General features: G+C 37.6%; 2 protein-coding genes across 2 annotated transcripts in view; both read right to left on the bottom strand.

The window, feature by feature from the left end:
* The window catches only part of LOC107291411 (cytochrome P450 2J2), a 19,566-nt gene extending 15,499 nt beyond the window's left edge, over window positions 1–4,067 (bottom strand). Inside the window, exons 1-2 of the mRNA XM_029284933.1 lie at window positions 3,925–4,067; window positions 2,313–2,344 (exon numbers count right to left, since the gene is read on the bottom strand). Of these exons, the coding sequence (XP_029140766.1) occupies window positions 2,313–2,344; window positions 3,925–4,067 (175 nt within the window). The remainder of the gene's footprint in view (window positions 1–2,312; window positions 2,345–3,924) is intronic.
* A 513-nt stretch (window positions 4,068–4,580) lies between these two features.
* The window catches only part of LOC107291410 (cytochrome P450 2J2-like), a gene marked incomplete at its 5' end in the record, with an annotated part of 38,886 nt that continues 22,782 nt past the window's right edge, over window positions 4,581–20,684 (bottom strand). The window contains 7 exons of the mRNA XM_015820403.2: window positions 4,581–4,845; window positions 8,171–8,312; window positions 10,908–11,095; window positions 13,512–13,653; window positions 15,320–15,496; window positions 16,957–17,117; window positions 17,314–17,463. Coding sequence (XP_015675889.2) covers window positions 4,661–4,845; window positions 8,171–8,312; window positions 10,908–11,095; window positions 13,512–13,653; window positions 15,320–15,496; window positions 16,957–17,117; window positions 17,314–17,463 — 1,145 coding nt within the window. The remainder of the gene's footprint in view (window positions 4,846–8,170; window positions 8,313–10,907; window positions 11,096–13,511; window positions 13,654–15,319; window positions 15,497–16,956; window positions 17,118–17,313; window positions 17,464–20,684) is intronic.

Here is a 20,684-nt window from a genome sequence, read left to right as displayed (position 1 = left end):
CCACTCTGTGAGCGCGTACCGGTCTATGGGAGAGAATCTGCGGCAGAAGGCGGTCTCGGAGATAGCCAGGTCCTATGCCATGGAGCGCTTTAAAGGTGGTAACTAACACCTTAAAGCGCACCCGGAAGGCCACTGGCAACCAGTGCAGCTCGCGCAACAGCGGTGTTACATGGGAGTGACGAGTCCCTCCCAACACTGCGCGCGCGGCCGCATTCTGGACCAGTTGAAGCCTCCGGGTGCTCCTCAAAGGGAGCCCCATGTAGAGAGCATTACAGTAGTCCAGGCGGGAGGTGACGAGAGCATGAGTGACTGTGCGCAAGGCGTCCTGGTCCAGAAAAGGCCGCAACTGGTGGATCAGGCGAACCTGATAAAACGCCCCCCTGGTCACGGCCGACAGATGGTCATCCAGTGCCAGCCGTGAATCCAGGAGGACTCCCAAGTTGTGCGCCCTCTCCGAGGGGGCCAAGGTTTCACCCCCTATAGTCAGCGATGGCGTCAGCTGACTATGCCGAGGCGCCGGCAACCACAGCCACTCGGTCTTGGAAGGGTTGAGCCTTGGAAGGGTTTTGACACCTTGCTAAGCGACTGGTGGTACTCAGATGTTGCCATATACTAAAAGTGGTACAATGGATGAAAAGGTTGAAAAGCCCTGCTTTAAAACACACACACAAACACTTGCCGGCCATTAGCTTAAGCTTCTACAGCCAGGCATGCAGAGAGAGAAGGGGTGGAGTTTACAGAACTGCTGGTTTGCAACAATAACTGAGATGGAAGGGACCTTGAGATCATCTAGTCTAACCCACTGCTCTCATAAGAGAGTACAGTACTGTACTGTATTTCTGATAAATGACTATCCAGACTTTTCTTAAAAGCCTCCAGTGAGAGAACACCCACAACTTAAAACCTTTTTAAAAAACAAAACAAAAAAACCCTGCTCCTTATCAGGACAAGCCTCTCCAGCCAAAATCCAAAATGGGGTGGGGAAAGGGGAAATTTCCTTCCAGTGAGTGTTAGCAGAATCTCTGGTGGGTCTATGCTAGGAAAAGGAGCAGGAGCGACCACATGCTATAAGTTTCAGACAAATGCAAACAATCAATCTTGCAAAATACTGTACCTACAAAACAATGAAAATCAGAGCAATTCCCAAAGTAATTACAAACAATACAGTACAGGACTATAGAATAACAAAAAAGAATATTTTAAAATACTTACAGAAGTAATTCTAGCTCTCTACAAGCCCAGTCCTCAGGCCCAGCAAGCAGCAGATCTTCCACACGGAGCTCCAGGAAAACAAAAACAAATGGACCTGCCAGCTGCAAAAATCTTGCTTGGCCGTGTCACCAGGCACACACACACACATGCACACAAAAGCACTTCTGGCTTCTCATAAGCCTGAACCAGCCCAGGCAAGTCACAGAGTTAAAATGTCTGCCGCAGCAGCCGAGACTGAATCCAAGTCACATGGCTACAGAGGCCTATTTTTTATCGCAATTTTGAATTTTTAATGTAAGTACCCTTTCTGAATAACCTCGTGTTTTTTTTAAATATCGCTAAATAAATGCTCGTATCGTGGGGGGATTACCTGTATTTTGTCTAGAAAGCTAGAAGTTGGCTAGATGCCCAGACATAGTTTGAAGTTTAAATCCTTTAGTGTTTGACGTTCCTGACCTTCACAGTCCTGTCAATTATAGCTGAAAAGAGAAGGCTTTCTCTGGGCTGCTTTTTATTTTGATCTGTTTTTTCTTTGGATTATAAGTACTGTTTGAACTGCGTTTCTACAAGCTGCTTAAAGACAGAGTTAGTGTGGATTATAAATTCTTAATGTTGGACTGGAGAACTATTTATGGACAGTGGAAACTGAAATAGTGAAAAATCTCTTGGAGAAGGCCTATGGACTACTAATTCGAATAGCAGGTCTTCGTGGATTATAAATTTTGACTTAGGGGCAACGTTGGATCCAGAACAGTTATCTTTGGAAGTGACCCCCCTCCCTTTGGATTATAAATATTGTTTGAATTGTGACTATTACAACTACTTAATGATAGACTGAGCGAAAGAACGTCTGCTTGCAATATAGTTTGGACAAATTTTTGGCAGAGGGGTAACGTTAATTTTTTTTCTTTTTTCCTCTTCACTTTTTTCCTCTTCTATTGGTTTGGGAGAGCCCAGTGGACTATAAATTATAAACATATGGACAGTGGAAACTGAAATAGGGGAGAAACATCTTGGAGAAGGTCTATGGATTACCTACTTCATCTTTCCTAACGGTTTTTGGAAATGGGCTCTATCTTCAGAAGTTTGTTTTTGCTCACCTTCTTCTTGAGAGAACTTATGGATCTTGAGTCTATAGATAAGGATTATAATTTTTTAAAGATAATATTGTATTGAATATAGTGTTAATGGCTTGGTTGAAGGCAGGTGTGGGGGGAAAGCCTTAGAGTTTGAAAAAGAAGTTTGGGAGGTAAAAATAAAATGAGTGTTCTGAATCTAAGTAAAACTGGTATGAAAGTGTCTTCAGCCACATCCTCCGCCTCTGCAAGCCCAGTGTATCAGAGATCAATTGAAACAATGGTCCAACAAGAAAAAGCTAGCAACTTCCAGAAGGAGATGCAAGTGATATTACAAGCAATTCAAGAAGCAATTTCCTCTCATAAGGAAGATATNAGATATAAGGAAAAATCATGAGGAGACAAAAGACAATCTTGATAAAATGAACCAAAAAATTAACAGCATAGACTCTCAACTAGAAAACTTTAAACAGATGGCCACAAAAAATGAACAAAGAATCCAAAAAGTAGAAGATAAGTCACTAGAGACTGATCAAAAGTTGGCAGAACTGAAAGGTGAGAACCAAAAGTTGATACAGATTAATAAGAGAAATGGAAGATTCAATTGCAGTTATGGAAATGGAAAGGGCATCTTATTTCCTAAGATTTCAAAATATAATAGAGGACAAAGAAGAGGACCTTGAGGATTTGATAATGGAGCTATTGGCTGAAGCACTGGAAATCGGGAAACAAGAAATGGAAGGAGAGTTAGATCAAATATTTCAAGTCAATTCAAGCTCTGTGAAAAGAAATAAAGTCCCCAGAGAGGTACATGTCAGATTTGTCAAAAGATCCATAAGAGATGAGATTTTGAGAAGAGTAAGAGTGATACTTTGCAATATAAAGAAAAAGAGATTGTAGTCCTGAAACAGATTCTAAGGAGAATTAGAGAGGTATGAAGAGAATATCAATTCCTGACCAGAAAATTAACTGAAAAAGGAGTGACTTTCAGATGGCTGATTCCAGAAGGGATTTTAATTAATTGAGCTGGGAAAAGATACAGATTGGATACACCACTTAAGGCAATAGAGTTCTATGACAACCACAGAGCTTTCATGGAAGGGAAAAGTTTGGAACTCCGTCCAGAGAGAGAAGCAAAGAGACAGGAAGAAATGACAATAGAAGGAGCAGCCAAGCCAAGGGAAGAAGAAGAAATTGAAAATAAATAAATAAATCCACAATACAGTTCTGGAAGTCAGTCCTGGAATTTTCTTGTTAATGGGCTTTTAAAAAAATATTAATATCCTTCAGAAGGGCAAGTTTGATTACACTACATGCGTTTCCTTTAATATGTGGCTAATGAGGATTTATGTAAGTATTAAATCTTTACAAATTCTTAGGTTGGAATAAACAGCACAGGAGTGATTACAACCTTCATTTTGGAAAGTGATAAACAAACTAAGGGACCAGATAGAGTTGAATCTTTTAAAAAATATATGAAGATTTTGAAATTAATTATAAGAAATCTTTCCATAAAAAGGCTAATGATTAGGAACAACATGATAAAGTGGGACTTCAAAGATTGGATACTAATGGGAACCAGAAAGAACTAAACACCTTGGTACTCAACTGCTTGGAAACTCATCGAATTTGGTACTCAATGAATTTTGATGCAATAATTTTGTCCTGGTAATCATCGTTTGTTTGGTACTCAATGCAGAAGCTAGAACTGTTGGTGTCCACTGCCTTGTGATTCACTCCATTATTCCTTATGGGGAAAATTTCATTGGTATTCGTCATTTTTTGTACTGATTGCACCTCCTAGAACCAATTAACAATGAGTACTGAGGTATCACTGTATTATAATTAAAGGAGAAAAGACTCACTAATACAGAATGGAGCGAAGTAAACTAACTTTGGAATGAAACCTGCTGTTAGAAAATCTGTTTTATTATACAGAAATGGTAGCAGAGGATGGTGACATAGCCATACAGATCAAATAAAATGTACAGTGTACAATCACCATGGCCCTTGCTGCTTAACGGGTTCAACTATCACAGGAAACTCTCCTCAGAGCAAACAGAAGCAGATATTGGATTTAGTCCAAGTTCAGCCCTAAGAATGGGATGAAAAATGTTCTGCACTGGGATCTAGATGGGTGGCATGCCCTTTTTCTTGTTCTGTTAATTCTGTCAGCAGCTTTTTATACTTCAAGCATGGTATCATTTGGGGACATCTATGAAGTTGTGGGAACCCAGAAATATATTGAACAAGTTTCAGTATTGAGTAAATAGAAGCAAAACACAATATTAAGAAAATAGGTATATAGGAAACATTTATTATATTGAATAGCTACTCCAAAATTACTTTCATGCTTTTTATATTGTTTACATTTAAACCTTTGTGGGAATAGCACAAAATTTGTAAGGATGTGGATATATTGTCACTCTTATGACAGGTGCTTCATTGAGTTCTTTCACTCCTTTAGGCAACTGGAAGTGGAAGGCCCTCAACAGGCTGGTCACAAAGATGAACATCTCAATTCTTGCCAGCTGCTGTCCCACACATGCACGTTGACCTGTAGATGAGACAAAGCATGCATGAAGGGGATAATAATCTGTTCTCCAGTTTATAAGTACATCATGAAGGAAATCTGAAAAGATTTATAAGATCCCAAGAAGATTTCCATATTGACCTAGTATCTTTGAGCATAACTTTAACTCATAGCATAACTTTAACTAAGGTTGTGGTAGATGGTACACCATTTCAAAGGCAAAGCTATACACCCTGGGAAATAACTGATCTCGCATGTACTACCAGATGAGCCTACAACAAGGAAGTCACTTTCTCAACTCTCTGTCCACCCACTTATTCTCTGGTGCATCAGACTACAGGAGGTGCAATGCACATAATCTATAGGAATTCCCTTTCAGTGACCAAATACTTATTCTTGTTATTTTTTGCTTACTACATCTGGCTGCCTGGACGAATGTGAGTGTTGAGACATCAATGGTCTGACAGCTGCAAATCCATTGGAATGAAACTGACCATTTCAACATGGAATTTATCCATCTATGCTACTGAATCTGTTTTGGTTGTCTTGGCAAATAAACTATGTCAGAAACCTGATGTGGAGAGAGCTAATTTTCAGTTCATTGACCAAGTATTCTTCTGTGCCTCTGTTGGACTTCAGCTATGGGGGCACAGTGGTTCCAGTCCTTCAGATTGGAAAGAAGCAACAGATGGAAACTAATCAAGGAGAGAACCAATCTAGAACTAAAGGGAAATTTCCTGAAAGAGCAGGGAGCAAATAGAATAGTTGAAAGAGTAATTGAGGTGTGTGTATGGGTGGTGGTGGTATGTGGTGTGGTGTTTGCCAATATTTCTTGGTAGAGCAATCAGAACCCAGTTTCAAAAAACTTTGATCTTCACAAGAGGTATGCCCATTTGGATAAACCTTTTATTTGCAAATAAAGGCTTTCTTTTCTTTTGCACTTATAAGACCTAAGCTTTCTGGGAGAACAATAGCATTTCACATTTGTCATAACTGAAGCTGTCCTTTTATGCCCTTTGCTATCTGTGCCATCAAGGGAGAAAGTGTCATCGGTATATCTGCAGATAAAAGGCACAAGACAAGAATGTCCCCTATCTCCATTGCTATTCATACTAACATTGGAGGTATTAAATAGAAACATTAGACAAGATATGGAAATTAAAGGATTGGAAATAAAAAATGAAAAATACAAATTACAAGCATTTGCAGATGATTTAGTTTTTATACTAGAAGAACCTCTTGAGACAAGCTTTAAGCTTATGAAAAAGGTAGAAGAATTTGGAGAAGTGGCAAGTCTGAAAATAAACAGAGAAAAGACCGAATTGTTAACTAAAAATCTTACAGAAAAACAAAAAATCAGCTATCAGAAAAAACAGGTCTTCAAATAGTCAAAAACGTTAAGTACCTGGGAATCTACCTAACAGCAAGATGTGCAACAATAAAAAAAGATAATTATGTAAAATTATTAAAACAACTAAAACTAGACTTGAAAAAATGGAAAAATCTACAACTTTCAATGTCGGGGAGAATAGCAACTATGAAGATGAATATTCTACCAAAAATACTCTTTTTGTTTCAAACTATACCTATAAAAGTGGGGAAAAACTTCTTTGATGAACTAAACTAGGGGTGTCAAACTGCCAGCCTACTGACGGTTTCATCATACTGAAGCCGCACCCACCCCATTGCTGGCAATGCAAAAAGAGTTGTGATACGTCACGACACATCATGTGACATGGTGAGTTTGACACCTGTGAACTAAACAAATCAATATTGAAATTTATTTGGCATGGAAAAAAAGCTAGAATAAAATTGAAAATGCTTCAAGAAGCAAAAGAAAATGGAGGATTTGGACTGCCAGACTGGAGTCTATATTACCAAGCAGACGTTCTAACATGGCTAAAAGAGTGGATAACTCTTAGAGATAGAAGATTATTGTACTTAGAGGGACACGACCTACAACTTGGATGGCATGCCTTTCTGTGGTATGGAAAAAATAAAATTCACAGATACTTTAAATATCACTACATAAGAAACATGCTTCTGTTAGAATGGGAAAAAATAAAAGCAAAAATCTATATGAAAATACCTGGATGGCTTTGCACAATGGAAGCGTTTGTTCATCCAAACTTAATAAACTATGACAAAACTGTGACTTATAAAGACATTTTGAATAAAGAAGGAAAATTAAAACATAGGCAAGAACTAGAAGAACAGGGTATTGATTTATCATGGTGGCCATATCTACAAATTCAAACGAGATATGAAAAAGATGTTAAAATATCTGGGTTCTATAAAGAACAGACAGAATTTGATAAGATATTACTGATGAGATGAAAAATTGATCAAGAAACTTTATAAATATATGCTAAACTTAAAAATGGAAGAGGAACAAGTTAAAGAAACAATGATAACATGGGCAAAGAACTTTGGACATAACATAGAACTAGAAAAATGGCAAAGCCTTTGGGAAAGAAATTTGAAAATAACAAAAGTGGTAGCGTGCAAAGAAAATTTATATAAAATGTTTTATAGATGGCATTTAACACCTGTGAGGTTAGCAAAAATGTTTAAAGGTGTATCAAATAATTGTTGGAAATGTAAACAAAAAAATAGGCAGGTATTACCATCTTTGATGGACATACTCTAAACCTAAAAGATTTTGGTTAAGAATACATACATGGTTAGAAAAAATGATGAAAAAACATTTGGATTTTAAGCCAGAATTATTTTTGTTAAGCATAATTGTAAATAATTATGAGAAAGAGTGTATATATTTAATTTTACATATATTAACTGCAGCAAGAATTGTATTTGCTCAATATTGGAAAAATGAAGATCTACCAGCGGAGGAAGTGTTAATTAAAAAAAAATCTTACAGTGTGCAGAAATGGATAGATTGACAATTAAAATGAAAGAGAAAGAAGATTCAATTTATTTTAGAACATGGGATACTTTTTATAATTGGCTAAAGAAATGAGGTAGAGAGAAAGGAACTTGATATGTATTAGTAAATTAGATATTGAAACCCAGACAATATGTTGGGATATAGGCTCAGATTTTGGATTTAGCTAATAATTATCCCCCCAAAACCAGAGACAATTGTGCAAACTTGTACATTTCTTATAAAACTCCACTGTTTAGAATGTAATTATAACTAATGTTTCTTTGTCATTGAAACCCTGTAGCCTAAGGAGAACTTCATATTCCCACAGTTTTGAAACTAGAAGGAATTCAGATTCCTGGATTTTCTGTTCAGACCATGATAATTTCAGAATCTGTGATTTTAGTGGCGGTGGTGGTGGTGGGAAACTATAAATTATAAATTGCTTTGGGCTCAAGGATGTACCTATTCCAAATGGCAGAAACTCTTCCCGTTCAATGAACTTCCCATCCTTATCTAAAAAGTGATTTGGGTTAAATTCTTCAGGTGTCTCCCATTGTTCAGGGTCAAGAAGAACAGAACGCAGATCTGGGATAATAATAGTCCCCTGTAAAAAAAAAACAATAGGATTAAATAGAACAGTTTCATAAGGAAATGGTAAAAAAAGTTCAAACAATATTTTATTTTAAAACAAATTTTATTGGTTTTTTAATTCTTAGAACAAAGTGCTCAAGACACACCGTGGTGCTGGAGTAATCAAACATCCAAAAATAAAACCATATGTGAATAACTCAAATCAATACATCAAATATTCCCTCTCTATTTCCCTCAAATAGCTTAATATATTTAAGATAATCCATTTCTAATTTAAATTTCTATTAATCCTAAACCTGTTTTAGAGCTTTATGAATTTACAATTACCATAATCAAGTTTAACTTTAAATAAGCACATTATCAATTCAGGTATTCCTTCCAAATATATTCTAGTTCCTTAATTTTATCATAAGTCTTGTTTATTTCTTCTTCCACAAATATCTCCTAATTAAAATAAAATATTGGTCTATCCTATACATATCTAATCCATCCATCAATCAATCTCTTTAAGATAACAAGATAATATCAAATCTTAAATCATTTCAGTCCATTGGACGAGATTCAAATTTCATCCAGTTAATTATCATACCTAATAACATCCATATTATCAAACAAAAACATCATCTTATTAAATTAACATTCAATTAAATATTAAATCAATCCAGATCTAAAACACCTCTTCAATTTGCTTCATTCCATTATGTAATAGTTTTCATACAAATAAACCTATTATTCCAAATAATACATTCTTAATCTATTTAATATATATATTCTAATAATCACCCATTTTTCTCTTACTTCTAACTCAAAATCTTAATCCTTAAATCAATCGATAGTTCTACAATGCCTTTGATCCATTACATATAATTTTGAATTTCTCTTTTCAGTCTTATTCTTCTTTTTGTGCCAGTTGTGGCCTTCTTTTTGTGCCAGTTAGGTTTCCATAACAAAGCTTCCCTTTCAGCTGATAGGTCTCTCTTTATTGCTTGTAATATCATTTGAGACACTAAAAAGCATCTTGACCTCTGCGTTGGACATCTATTTCTTTTATCCTTAAAGTCTCGCTGTTTTGAAAGTTCAAATCTCAGTCTTTGATTTCTCTGATCCTTGAAGATATAGATGAAATGCTTGTAAAGTAAAATGAATTCCTCTTTAATCTCAATTGATTCCTCTTCTAGTATGTTTTGGTTTGTAGAATGGTCAGATGTAGTCTGTAAGTCAGTTTGAAAGTTTGGGGTAGAGTTTCTGGCTCTTAATTCTGTAGTAATCTCTTTCATTGTGGCACATATTTCTTCAGTAGCCTCACTCATCTTTTCCAATATAAGTTTACAGTTTAAGTGAGAATAAGGTTTCTCCATTTTAATAGTAATTGAAGAGAATCCCTTTTTTCTTTTAGTGGAGACTGTAGTTAATATAAGTTAAGCAATGTCCAGCCCCACAATTCCCACAGCTCCATCAGCTTATCTTTTCTCTTCAAAAGTAGTTTGATGGTCAAATCCCTCTCATCTCCAAACAATCATCAACAGTTGCAATGTTAACTTTTCGCCACTAGATGTCCTCAGTAGATTAAAAAATCTTTTCCAGACACCATTTTCCCCCCTTTTTTCTGTCTTTTAAAGGAAAAAGTGGAAAAAAGAAATCATCTTCAAGTATAAAATAATAGTACAGCTCAGAAAAAACGTTTTTTCTGTATCCCAAAGTGAATGAAAATAAAGTATAGTCTTTAAATTTTTTTGTTCTTTCCGTTTGTTCAGCGCCTTTCTTCCTACGCATACAAAAGCTGCTTTTTCAAGATGGGGAAATAATTCCAACAAAGCTTTTACAGGCAATAAAAAAAACAAAATAGGGTGAAGAGAGGGGCGGAAGGGATCTCAACCGGATCAACCGCGGTGGGTCTTAGATGTAATTGTGACTTTGGCTGGTGCAGCAGGGTAATCGGCCATCTTACAGGACGATCTTTGCTCCGTCGGCCCTAAGGAGATAGCTGGAGCCACAGGAGAAGCTGCTGCCCTCCCGCAGTCACCAGCAAGCCTCCTCCTCAGTGGTCACCCGTCCAGGGTGACTTTTGACCCATTAAGGGGTTTACCGGTGAAGAAAACCCGACCGGAGAGGAGACGAGTCTCAAGACACGACCGGCGTCGCCGCGTACCAGAACCGGAAGTCCCCCCCCCCAAAAAAAGTTCAAACAATATTGATGAAACATTTGGTTTTAGCTTGCCTTTATGGACCCCTATTTGTTCATTTCCAAAGCAGATTGTGAGAGCAGTGGCTGCTCCTTTCTCCCCTCCCTTCCATTAAAACAGAGAGCTATCATTATCAGTCCAAATTGTCCCAATAAAGAAACATGGTGACACATGACTTCAGTTCCGAACTTAATATTATCATCTTCTTACAATAAATAGAAAATGTTTATGGTTCTAGCTTTAAAATCTGGCAGCTGTTAAATTTAAACACATCATCCATTCTGCACAAAAGTTTGCTATTCTTCCCAACTCAATTTTGCATGGCTACTTCGGCAGTTCCTGAACAGAGAGCTTGTGTCAAAGTCCATATTCTGCTTTTACTTCCATAATGGACTCCTGGAATGCAGCCTGACCATGTTTCTTACCTTTGGAATAAGGTAACCCCTCATCTTCACATCCTTTGTACTTCGCCTGGGAACCCCAACTAGCAAGATATATTTTATACGCAGCATTTCATGAATCACTGCATTGGTGTAAGGCAGCTTCTTCCGATCCTGATAGGAAATTGACCCTGAGAATCCAAACACATCTTCAATCTCCATCTTGACTTTCTCTAGAAAAAAATGATAGAAATAGAAGGTTCATTTTCAATATTGTCTTTCCTTTATTTGTTTCCAAATTTTAATCCTCAATAGAACTTTAGGACCTGGAATAGCATTTAGGGCATTAATTGTAATAATTTAATAGAATCATATGTCTGAGAGGGACTTTGGAAGTCTTATAGTCTTATAGTCCAATCCCTGCTCAAGGAGACTTATATAATCCCATTTCAAACCTCTAATCATGGAGCATCCACAACTTCCAGGGGTAAGACATTCCACTGATTAATTGTTCTTCCTGACAGGAAATTTTTCCTTACTTCGAGGTTAGATCTCTCTTAGATAAGCTTCTACATATTATGTCTTGTCCCCCTGATGCCCTAGAGCAGGGGTCTTCAGACTTGGCCCTTTTATAACTTGTGGAATTCAACTCCCAGAATTCCTCAGCCAGCATGCCTGTCATAAAAGGGCCAAGTTTTTAGACCCCTGCCCTAGAGAATTTCTCAATCCTCTTCTTCTTCGCCTCTCATGTACTGTAAGAGAATTATCATGCCCCTCAATACTTCCCTTCAGTAGGCTAGGCATATCAAGCTCCTTCAACCATTTGTCCTATGATTTAGCCTCCGGACCCCTTATCATTTTTGTTGCTCTTCTCTGCACACTTTCCAGGATTTCAACATCTTTTGTATCTTGGTGATCAAAACTGGATGTGGTATTCTAAGTGTGTTCTCACCATGGCAACATAAAATAAGACTATCATGTCAGCTTCCACCTTATGCTTGCTTGTTCCTGGCTGCCATGCTATGACAGTCTGCCATGAATGCTGGGGAGGATGGTTCAGACAGGGAATGCTTGGGGGGAAATGAAAGTAACAACTGTATCTTCCTGTGATGCTGCCTCAAGGTCACCTGACTAGGAAAAGAAGGCAGCTGCTTACCAACCTAGGCTTCAATTGATCACTCTGAAAACATCTCGCATGAACATGATTGGCCATGGGGAATCATGGGAAGCAGGTAATGGAGGGAAAAGTTGAAATTAAGGATTTTGCTAAGATTCTCAGTTCTGGCTACGCATTATGGCAATACACTTGACATCTAATAAAACTATACCTTTCTCAGGAAATGGAGCCAAGGATCATTTCTATTTAGAGGTTTATATGGTGGCAGATCTGACAAATCACTTCTTCTTGTCTTGATGCTATCACCTCTGTTCATGTAATCTAGGACTGCTTGATAGTTTTGTGAGCTGCAGCACATTGCTGCCTCATACTTAAGTAGTGATCCAGTAGGACACCTAGTTCCCTCTCACAGTTACTGTCACATCACTTAGGTCACAAAGGAAAGAGATGCAAAATTGAATATAATGGGAAAATTGATTATTCCTCATCCCATGATGTTGGGTGAAGATGTTTCATGAAGATGTTAAAAAGGAATGGAGAGTACGGAGCCCTGAGACACACCAAAAAGCAATAGCTGTGGGCTGGACCTCTCGCCCCCTATCCCCACCAATTGGAACTGGCCTTGAAGAAAAGAGCTCAACCATGCAGCTGCCTTCTTTTCCCATTCGACTGACTTTGAGGCAGCATCTTGGGAAGATAAAGCAGTTACTTTCATTTCCCCCCAAGTATTCTCCCATCCAACCATCCTCCTCAGCATTCGTGACAGACTGTCATCACATGGTAGTGAGGCACAAGCAAGAGTAACGTGGCAGCTGACATGAAGTCCTACTTTACATGGTGGTGGTGAGACCACACTGAACTGTCCAGCCCCTATTCTTGCAGCAGGCTCAAAGGAAACTCTAGTTGATGGTATCAAAAACCACCAAGAGTCAAGAGGACCAAGGATGGATGTACCAACCCCATCCTGCTCCCCACAGAGCTCATCTACAAGTACAGCTAATCCTTTTGATGTCCCATAACCAGACCTGAAGTCTGACTGAAAGGGGTCCAGATAATCTGTTTAATCTGAAGCTGCAGTACAACCACTTTCCCCCCCCCCATAATGCTAACATCCCTTCTATTCATGGTAGGGAGCCCCACATTGTACATCACCTTATGTCCGTCCTCTTGATTTTTTTTCTATATTCATTATCCTACAGTAATTTGGTCTTCTATATGCAATTTAAGATTAAAAAAGTAACATATCTAAAAACTTTGGTAAATTTCTGCATTTGAAGTGTGTTAAATGTTTCAGATTTGTACTGATTTCCAGTTTTTAGTTCCTCACTCAATATTTTATTGAGGATTCAAAGAAGAATTTCTGCATGTACATTCCTGGCTTTCCTTTAAACCTGCTAACTTCATGCTTCTGATTATTGGGTCAAGAATCTACAAAGAATAGATTCAGTTCAATCATTCAGTATTTCAAATACTTTCTCTGTGTTTTAAAACCTGAGAGTGACCCTCGTTCCACCCACCCATGTCCGTCTCACCTTGGATGTCAGGATGATTGGTCAAGAGGAGCAGTGCCCACATCAGAGTAGCCATGGTCGTGTCGGTCCCAGCAACAAAAAAATCCCAAATACACTGAACCAGGTTCTCTTCACTGTAGGTTGAATAGGGGTCATTCCTGCTCTGAAGTTTAAAATGAAAAATGAAAATTACAATAAATTCTATGCAACTTTTGTGTGGTTATTTTTAACCTCCGTGTTGCAAGTCGTGAGAATAAACCTCTCACCATTGCTCTTTATATTCAGTATGGGCAATGTACCCATACTGATGTACCGATACCCAATTACAATTACAATTTAGTGAATAAATAATTTAAAAAGCATGTCACCCCAATCCTTCTCTTCATTAAATTAAATATACCCAATTCTTGCAACTGTTCTTTATATGTTTTAGCCTCCAGTTCCCTAATCATCTTTGTTGCTGTTTTCTGCACTTTTTCTAGGATCTCAACATCTTTTTGCATCATGGTGACCAAACCTGGATGTAGTATTCCAAATGTCATCTCAGCAGTGCAGTATAAAGCAGCACTAATACTTCACATGCTCTTGATACCAAGGACCACATTGCTATCAAGTATCATATCATCTACTTCTTTTCCATCCACAATGGTTCAACGTTGTTCTTTGTACTCAATATGAACACTGTAACCAGAAACGTACAATTATAACACTCATGGATGCTACTATATACTGTTGATATCATGATAGAGAGTGAAAAATGAACCATCCTTGAACGATTCATACAGAACATGCCTTAATGGTTTAGGAAAGGAGGCCAATATTAAGAAGGGTGTATATGTTGAATCTGGTAAACAGGCCAATGGTACACTCAAGACTAATAGTATACAATTGTAAATGAAGTGACCCAGTTCAAATCGATAAAAATTGCTTTTAAAAAAATCATTCTGGGTCTTTCTCTGAAAGCATTGGGGAAGAAGACCTATTTTCCTTGTTTCAAACTGTTTCACATTTTTACTTATTATCAAGGCTGTGAAAGTATCTGTACTTTTCCAATCATTTCATGGAAAGTATTCATTTAAGTATGAATTAATCAAAAGTCCCTGCTAATTCTTTTCCTTCTTATGGAACTTCTTTAGAAAAAAGGGGGAATGGTATGATACTGAAGAGGTACAATTTAGCTCTTATTTAGAAGCATCTGTGATATATGTGGGAGGAAAGCACCACCCTCTCAGAGAAATAAATATTTAGGGAATATTAAAAGGCAGAATATATTTCCCCAAAGGATCTTAAAAGCAGAAAAGAAGGCCCAGTTTTTCTTAATAGTCCCCAGTAGGAACTCAGGAAACCACCTTTTAGAAAGGCGGATGTGATCATCCTATTCAGAAAGGTTAGAGCCATGAAGCTAGAAGCTGATGAGATTAGAAAAACAAAGACCCTAAAATCTGCATACTAGAAAGGCACACTGAAGCTCAGGTCAAAGGTCATGCCACAGTAACAGAAAACAACCTCAAAAGCCCAAGAAGGTATAAAAACCCACCACTCCCAGCTACATGTGGTCAGCTGCTCTAGAGCATCATGTCTTGTGGTTCTGTTCTTCAATAAACTACAACCTTCTTTCTAAAGCCACCTCCATTTTGTTTATTCCCGGCTTGGACTGGACCCTGATGGAGATTTTTCTTTCAACATTTAGGCTGGGTTAAATTCAGAATGGGAGCTGAATGAAAAAAAAATACGTCCAAGGAAAACAAAACTCGTAGCTCCTCTTGTTTACTTATAGAGAGGAAACTAATAATTCCTTGCCCATACACTGAAGTACAATAAATCCATACCTTCTCCATCTGAAGAAGATAGTAATCAATGAAATCCTGTGGCTCATGCAGACAGTTGGATTCCTTGTGTTTCTCTATTTCCTGCTTTGCAAAGGAAAGGATAAGGTCCCTAGAAGCCAGGGCTTTCTGGTGAGGGCCTGGGAGGTAGTTCATTAATTGTGGGGAAAAACGATACATCTAATAAAAAACAGAAGAGATAATGTTATCTATTTATATTCTACCAGAGTTACAGAAGATTCTCAACACTTCACTCTCAACTTAAAATGTGATATATTTATTGTATTTATGTGTTTAAAAATAAAAGATACAGTATTACAATTAAAAAGGCAGAAGATACCTCTATAAGTCAGAGTTAAAGTAACATAGGTTAGGTTTCCCCTGTCTAGTCATGTTCGACTCTGAGGGTGATGTTCATCTCTATATCGTAGCCAAGACAGCCGATATTTTCAAAAGAAGCTTTCCCAGTCATGTGGCTGGGATGACTATATGCTGAGGTGCATGGTACACTGTTACCTTCCCACTGAAGTGGTACCTATTTATCTACTTGAATTTGCATACTTTCAAACTGCTAGGCAGGCAGGAACTGATGAAGAAATAATAATAATAATAATAATAATAATAATAATAATAATAATAATAATAATAATAATAATAATAATAATAATAATAATAATAATAATAATAATAATAATAATAATAATAATAATAAAGTTGAAAGGGACCATGGAGGTCATTGAGTCCAACCCCCTGCTCAGGCAGGAAACCCTATACCATTTCGGACAAATGGCTGTCCAGTCTCTTCTTAAAAACTTCCAGTGTTGGAGCATTCACCGCTTCTGGAGGCAGGTTGTTCCACTGGTTAATTGTTCTAACTGTCAGGAAGTTTCTCCTTAGTTCTAAGTTGCTTCTCTCCTTGATTAGTTTCCATCCGTTGCTTCTTGTCCTGCCCTCAGGTGCTTTGGAGAACAGCTTGACACCTTCTTCTTTGTGGCAGCCCCTGAGATATTGGAACACTGCTATCATGTCCCCCCTTGTCCTTCTCTTCATTAAACTAAACATCCCCAATTCCAGCAACCGTTCCTCATATGTTTTAGCCTCCAGTCCCCTAATCATCTTTGTTTCTCTTCTCTGTACTCTTTCTAGAGTCTCAACATCTTTTTTACATCATGGTGACCAAAACTGGATGCAATATTCCAAGTGTGGCCTTACTAAGGCATTGTAAAGTGGTATTAGTACTTCACGTGATCTTGATTCTATCCCTCTGTTAATGCAGCCCAGCACTGAGTTGGCTTTTTTGGCAGCTGCAGCACACGGCTGGCTCATATTTAAGTGATTGTCCAATAGGACTCCGAGATCCCTCTCACAGTTACTACTATTGAGCAAGGTACCCCCTATACTATACCTGTGCATTTGGTTTTTCTTGCCTAAATGTAGAAACTTACTTTTTTCACCACTGAAATTCATTTTGTTAGATAGCGCCCAGTGTTCAAGTCTGTCCCCATCACACAGTACTTGGGTCTCAACATTTTAACAAATGTTCTACTGGCTATACAGAGCATATAAATACCTGCTCCAGATAGTAGGTTCAAACTCTTGGTTTGGGAAGCTTTGCCTATTTAATAGAAAACATGACTTACCATGTGGAAAATGTTACCAGTGAAATTAAAAACAAAATTAAGGGCTTGAATTAACTTCTGGAAGTTTTCATCTTCAGGAGCAGATGGATGTCCAAAACTCAAAGCACATATTATATTAGAAACTGCATTTAGTACAGGAAATGAAGGGTCAAATGGCTGTCCTGCAAATGAAGATATTTTATAATGAATTTTTAAGGAACAAGACTTCTAAGTGGATGAAGGAAGAAAACTGGGGACCAAATGTTTCAAAAATAGAAAAATCAAATCAAATGCATTGCTTTTATTCAAAATACTCACAATGGAAAATATTTCTGCAGGCAGGGACTTGAGCCATTATGATTACCCCAAATTGCATACCTTTTGTTTGTCTAAAGGCCTCTACCAATGTCTGAGCTGCGTCTTCTATTTGGTGCTCAATGCTTTTCTTCCCCAGGCCCAGCTTCCGCAGAGAAGTGATGCCAAAGTGTCTCTGCTGTTTCCAGGTGTGGCCACTGGAAAAAATAATTCCTGTGGGCATCAGCAGACAATGATAAATGATTCCTGATAACATTCATGTTAAAAAAAAACAACAACAGTTAAGTCTAGTTGTTGGCAAATATCTCTCTGGATTTCTGGTGAGAATACCAAATAAGTGTGAAGTAGGGCAAAGTGAAGGGATTCAGCATTCCAGAAATTGCTATGTCTCGAGATAATATTCTGCCCCACTGTTCTTGACCGTTTAAGCCATATCCTGTTTCTTGCTTTGCTTAGTAGCCAGTTCCCTATTTTTATCTCTGTGTCAATGTTCATCTGTCTGGTATTTTTCCATACTATCAAGAATGCTGAGAACACAAATGTTTAGAATATTACCATATATGGGGTCCAGAGGGGTCAGGAAATGCATACATTGCATAAACTATATATGTGAGCTCTGAACACTCCTTGGGGTTCAGACCCTTTGCTTTGTGTAGCTCTCTGAACCTGCGCAATAAACTTTTCCTTCCTCAAAGAGCTGGCTCAAGTCCCTTATTTCTACAACAAGTGAACAAAATGTTATAAGAAAAGCTTAGCCAGTATGTGACAGTCGTTACCTGACATATTTATGTAGTATAAACAAACAACCTATTTTTTTAATTTAAAAAACAACTTCAAATTAAGGAACTGGAGAATGATATATATCAAAGATAAGTGCAAGGTCCAACGGTACAAAATGACTGAGCAAGCAAAGTAATAGTTTTAGTATGTATAAACAAATTAAGAAAATGTCTAAAGAAGTGCATGAAATTGTTGATAGTCCTTATGAAATTGATAAATGTCCAGCATTCTTGTATTTTAAAAAAGGACTCAAAATAATCTTCTGGACATTAGACCATGTACGGCTGATCTTCAGGATGAAAAATTTGAATGCAGGGTGTCAGAGAAAACAAGGTAGCTTCATTGCCACATGACAGAATGATTATTTTCTGGGCTTTATTAATATCACAGGGAAATCAGCCATAGTCTTTATGAAATCATGCCATAAAGTAGAAAAATCCAGGATATATCAAGTTTGTTGATTCCCACTTGAGGGAAAATATTCTTAGAAACGTTCATGAACTCAAAGAGATAAATCAGGAAGATACAGAACTGCAGTTTTATCAAGATATTAGTAAGTTATATGATGAAAAAGGAGCACTTTCTAAACCCCAAGGAACCAATTGATTTAATTTAGAATTCACTATAAATTTGGATTCTTCTTAAATTAATCACATATCAGTTAGAAAATGTTATGACATTGTTGATAGTCTATATAAATCGAATACTGGCATACGAATTGTAGCAAATGAACGTATTAATTTTAAAATATCTATATCTACAAATATTCGCCACTATAGCATAACTACGAGAGCAGTTCGGAAATAAACCTCCATTTCGTTATAAATGATAGACACTCGCAGATATAGAACGTTTATTATATACATTAGAAAACTACAACATTACATTATTTTTTGACATGATCGCTGTTGTGTAGTGGGAACAGCGAGGCATTGAAGATATGGAGTTGAATTAACAGCTCTTTATTCAGTTCTCACAGAAGCAGCTCTAGCAGCTGCTTAACTCATATTTATACGGACTGCCACTAGGCAGCAGCCAATGATTTTAAAGTATTCCTTCCCACCTAAAACAGAGGCTTAAAGTATATATAGACAGACAGTCTATGATTCAAATTGAACAATTAGTTCACCATTTTTATAACAGACCATATGAAGTGGTTTAATACATAACAATCGCCATTCAAATTAGGCACTTGTCATAACGTCTTACAAGGTTTGAAATGAAGAGGTGGTAGTCACTCAACACCAAATCTGTGTTCTGCTTTGGACTTTCTCACGGATTATGCCGAGGAAGGAGAACAATTTCTTAACAGAATTGTGACCGGCAATGAGACCTGGGTGTCGTACTTGAATCACAAAAGCAAACAGCAATCAATGGTGTGGTGTCACACTCACTCACCAAAGAAACCCCAAAAAGCTCAGCAAACATTGTCTGCCAGAATGGTTATAGCAACAGTACTCTGCGATGCCAAAAGAGTACATCGAGTGAAGTTAATGGAGTGTGGATCGATCATCAGTTCAGACGTCTACGAAAACTCAGACGAGCCATCCATAACAAGCGTCGGGGCCTGCTGACTTCCGGTGTGGTGTTGGTTCACGATAATGCTTGTCCGCACACCACTAGATGCACCCAAAAACCTTTGAAGCAGTTTGGTTGGGATGTTTTTGATCACCGCCCTCCAGCCCAGATTTGGCGCCGAGTGACTATTACTAAGGAATTTCAAACCTTGTAAGATGTTATGAAAAGTGCCTCAATTTGAATGGCGATTATGTCAAAAAATTATGTAATATTGTAGTTTTCTAATGTGTATAATAAAAGTTCTGTATCTGTGAGTGTCTGTCATTGATAACCAAATGGAGGTTTATTTCCCAATTGCCCTCCTATATCTATCTATCACCATCATCTATCACTGTCTCTGTATTCTATCAATCTCTGTCTGTGTCTGTGTCTGTCTGTCTGTCTGTCTGTCTGTCTGTCTGTCTACCTACCTACCTACCTACCTACCTACCTACCTACCTACCTACCTATCTATCTATCTATCTATCTATCTATCTATCTATCTATCTATCTATCTATCTATCTATCTATCTATCTATCATCTTTCTGGCACCAGGAGCCAGTTTTGTGGAAGACAATTTTTCCATGCACTGAGGGGGAGGGATGGTTTCGTGCACAACCTAGATCCTACCCATGAGCAAATAAAGCTTCATTTGCTCGCCCGCTGTTTGTGTGGTCCAGTTCCCAACAGGCCATGGAGCAGTACCAATCCACAGCCCAAAAGCCAGATCACTACTAACTTTAAAAAAGATGAATTCATAAAATTATGCAAATTTTTCTTTTCTATGCAAATCCTTTGGAATAGCCTTGCACTGATTTGCTCACTTCCTACTCGCTTTAATATCTTTTTTTTTTTTTTCAAATATAAATTTTTATTATTTTCATCATAAAAAAAAGTACATCACAAATAGATCACAATGTAAAAACCCTACCCCCCCCACCCCCCCGGACTTCCCAAACCAAATCCCAGGCTAATATTCAAATATAGGTAAACAAATATTAATATCTCTAACTCCACAAACTCTATTTATAAACAATCCATCTCCTCCACATTAATAAAAAAATTATACATTTAAGTAATTCAAATACACCAAGGT

The sequence above is a fragment of the Protobothrops mucrosquamatus genome, unplaced genomic scaffold, assembly GCF_001527695.2.
Source record: "Protobothrops mucrosquamatus isolate PMUCROS unplaced genomic scaffold, P.Mucros_1.0 scaffold1126, whole genome shotgun sequence".
Taxonomy (NCBI): domain Eukaryota; kingdom Metazoa; phylum Chordata; class Lepidosauria; order Squamata; family Viperidae; genus Protobothrops; species Protobothrops mucrosquamatus.
This window is presented reverse-complemented; position numbering and strand designations above follow the sequence as displayed.